Below are 3,093 nucleotides of genomic sequence, written 5' to 3'. Positions count from 1 at the left end.
GTGTGTGTGTGTGTGCGTATGCGTGTGCGTGTGTGTGTGGAATTCATGGTGAACAGATTGCAACAGGAACAACGAAGGGAAGGGCAAGAAAACATACGAATATGCCGAAGGCCTTTTCACTATTGCTTCGTCAGGGCATGCCCTGACGAAGCAGGGCATGTTGTTCCTGTTGCAGTGCGTGTGTGTGTGTGTGTGTGTGTATACATATACATACATACATATATATATATATATATATATATATATATATATATGTGTGTGTGTGTGTGTGTGTGTGTGTGTGTGTGTGTGTGTGTGTGTGTGTGTGTGTGTGTGTGTGTGTGTGTGTGTCTGTGTGTGTAAATATGCATAAACATGTGTATATATACACACACACACACATATATATATATATATATATATATATATATATATATATATATATATATATATATATATATATATATATACATATATGTATATATATATATATATATATATATATATATATATATATATATATATTTCATATATACTTATGCGTGACTTAGTTTATTCAGTAGGGTGCAATAAGTAATAGACAGAAATAGAAGTGAGAGATGAAACGCATGACCAAATAAGGTCCTTGAACTAGAAAATAGTTAAGCAGCAGTAGACCAAATATGGCTATTGCATGAAAAACTGCACTATTTAAATGTTTTCATTCTACAAAACGATATAAAGATATATAATACTAATAATAATAATAATGATAATAATAATAATAATAATAATAATAATAATAATAATAATAATAATAATAATAATAATAATAATAATAATAGCAATAATTGGCGTTTATAGCGTGTTAAGGCATGTATACACTTATGTACATTGGGAGAGTTTATTTTCTTAATATCATATAAGAATACTTACAAATTTGCTATCAATATAATCAACACGCACATCTATGTACATATTTACCATCACTGTCCCAAACTGACAGATGAGTCTTTAAAATCTTATCTTAAAGATTGGTTATATGCATTAACATCTAAATTTATAACAAATGCCATTACACAGTTCACACACGAATAACAATATCCGTATTATCACATCACAATGCTAACCCGTACAAGCATTACAAATAAAATTTGGTATCGTAAAGAAATATTTGGTATCGTAACAGCTTATCAGTATTAATTTAGTCATAGGAGGTGCTCTATAGTACTAGAAACACTGAGTCACTCAGTTGTAAATCAGAGAATATATGTACTGTAAATAAATAAATAAATAAAACAGAAATACACGTAAAGACATACACACACGTATGCATAAACGTGTGCGTGTTTGTACTGTACTTATATTCTATATACGCATATTATACATACATACATATATGTACTTTACATATACATATAATACACGCACGCACGCACGCGCACACACACACACATCTAAATGTATTTGTGTGGTATCAACTCAGCTAAACCATATAATTTAGAACGAAATGAGGAACAGAAAGGCATCTTTTTTATATAAATAGTAGAGCTCCCATTGGGGTTAGCAGAAGGTCCAGTCCACATGGGCGGGTGGCCTGCAGGGAACGGGGCAGGGCGGCAGGCTCTCCGCCACGCCCATCTTGGTCCTCCCGAAGCCTGTGTAGTTCCGGCCATCACGCTGCGTTGGGAAGGGTCGTGGGCGTTGGCGGACACCACGGAACTCCTTGGCGCGGCAAAAGTAACTGTCGTGGCTCATCTGAGAGGAGAAGGGGTAGGTGGGCGGGCGTTAACACAGGTGGGCGTTGGGAAAACTGTGGCTGAACATCGACGTGTGGACAGATCCGATATCCACAGAGTCACAGATACAAAGACATCCAAGTAAGGAAATAATCTCTTAACACTGCAATAGCCACATGATCAACAATTGTTATTGAGTGAATTTGTGAGTACATTAAGTCAAGCAATGGAAATATACAATAGATATGTCGCTTTGACAGAAATGCTCAAAAAGTAATGATATATTACTTGTCAACTCTTGCAGTTTCCCTTGTAACAAAGATAGAACATATTATTTACCATACTATCTTTTCAGGACGATAAAAAATAATCACAAATACTTCTAGATTTCTGCTAACCATTCATCCATGAGACTACGTGAGATCTCGTTATCATGACTGTACCTGGGCATTTTAAACAACAGATGTGTATAACAAACCTCTCTCTCTCTCTCTCTCTTTCTCTCTTCTTTCGTTTCTCTCTCTCACTCTCTCTCTCTCTATCTCTCTCTCACACACTCTCTCTTTCTCTCTCCTTTTCTCTCTTCTTTCTTTTTTTTTCTCTCTCTCTTCCTTCTTCCCTCTCTCTCACTCTCTCTCTCTCTATCTCTCTCTCACACACTCTCTCTTTCTCTCTCCTTTTCTCTCTTCTTTCTTTTTTTTTCTCTCTCTCTCTTCTTTCTTCTCTCTCTCACTCTCTCTCTCTCTTCTTTCTTTTTTGTCTCTCTTTCTTATTCTTTCTTTTCTTCTCTTCTCTTTCTTTCTTTCTCTCTCTCTCTCTCTTTCTCTCTCTCGCTTCCTCACACTCTCTCTCTTGATACGCGTTATCTCTCTCTCTCTCCCTTTCTCTCCCTCTCATCCTCCCCCCCTCTCTCTCTCTCCCTCTCTCTCTCTCTCTCACTCTTTCTCACCGTGTCCTCCTTGATCCTGGGCCACAGCACGCGCCTCAGCAGCCTCTGGTCGTAGTCCCAGATGTCGCTGAAGGGCTGCGAGAGCATCACAGCCGCGGCGTCGTAAGCGAGAGCCCGCGTGAGGGACAGCCTGGCGCCCCATAGACCTACCGATTGCCATTGTTTACTTTCGTGTTCCGTTTCGTTGTTATATTTTTGCTTGTTATGACATATCTATCAATTAGTATATTATTAGTATATTGTTATATATATATATATATATATATATATATATATATATATATATATATATATATATATATGTTTTTTTTTAGTTATGGCATATCTATCAATTAGTATATTATTATGACAAGTATACAAGTATAACATATTAACAATTGTAACATATTCATAAGTTGGTAGGCACGTTGTCCCTAATCGTTTCATGTATGTTAGGATATCCGATGA

General features: G+C 36.4%; 1 protein-coding gene across 1 annotated transcript in view; it reads right to left on the bottom strand.

The window, feature by feature from the left end:
* Positions 1 to 850: 850 nt before the first annotated feature.
* LOC113828562 (uncharacterized) overlaps positions 851 to 3,093 on the bottom strand; it is an 8,860-nt gene continuing 6,617 nt past the window's right edge. Inside the window, exons 7-8 of the mRNA XM_070123801.1 lie at positions 2,647 to 2,792; positions 851 to 1,716 (exon numbers count right to left, since the gene is read on the bottom strand). Coding sequence (XP_069979902.1) covers positions 1,522 to 1,716; positions 2,647 to 2,792 — 341 coding nt within the window. The 3' untranslated portion in view covers positions 851 to 1,521. The remainder of the gene's footprint in view (positions 1,717 to 2,646; positions 2,793 to 3,093) is intronic.

Source organism: Penaeus vannamei, chromosome 7 (genome assembly GCF_042767895.1).
Source record: "Penaeus vannamei isolate JL-2024 chromosome 7, ASM4276789v1, whole genome shotgun sequence".
In the NCBI taxonomy this organism is placed as follows: Eukaryota; Metazoa; Arthropoda; class Malacostraca; order Decapoda; family Penaeidae; genus Penaeus; species Penaeus vannamei.
Note: the sequence above shows the minus strand (reverse complement) of the source record. Positions and strands in the feature narration are given on the sequence as shown.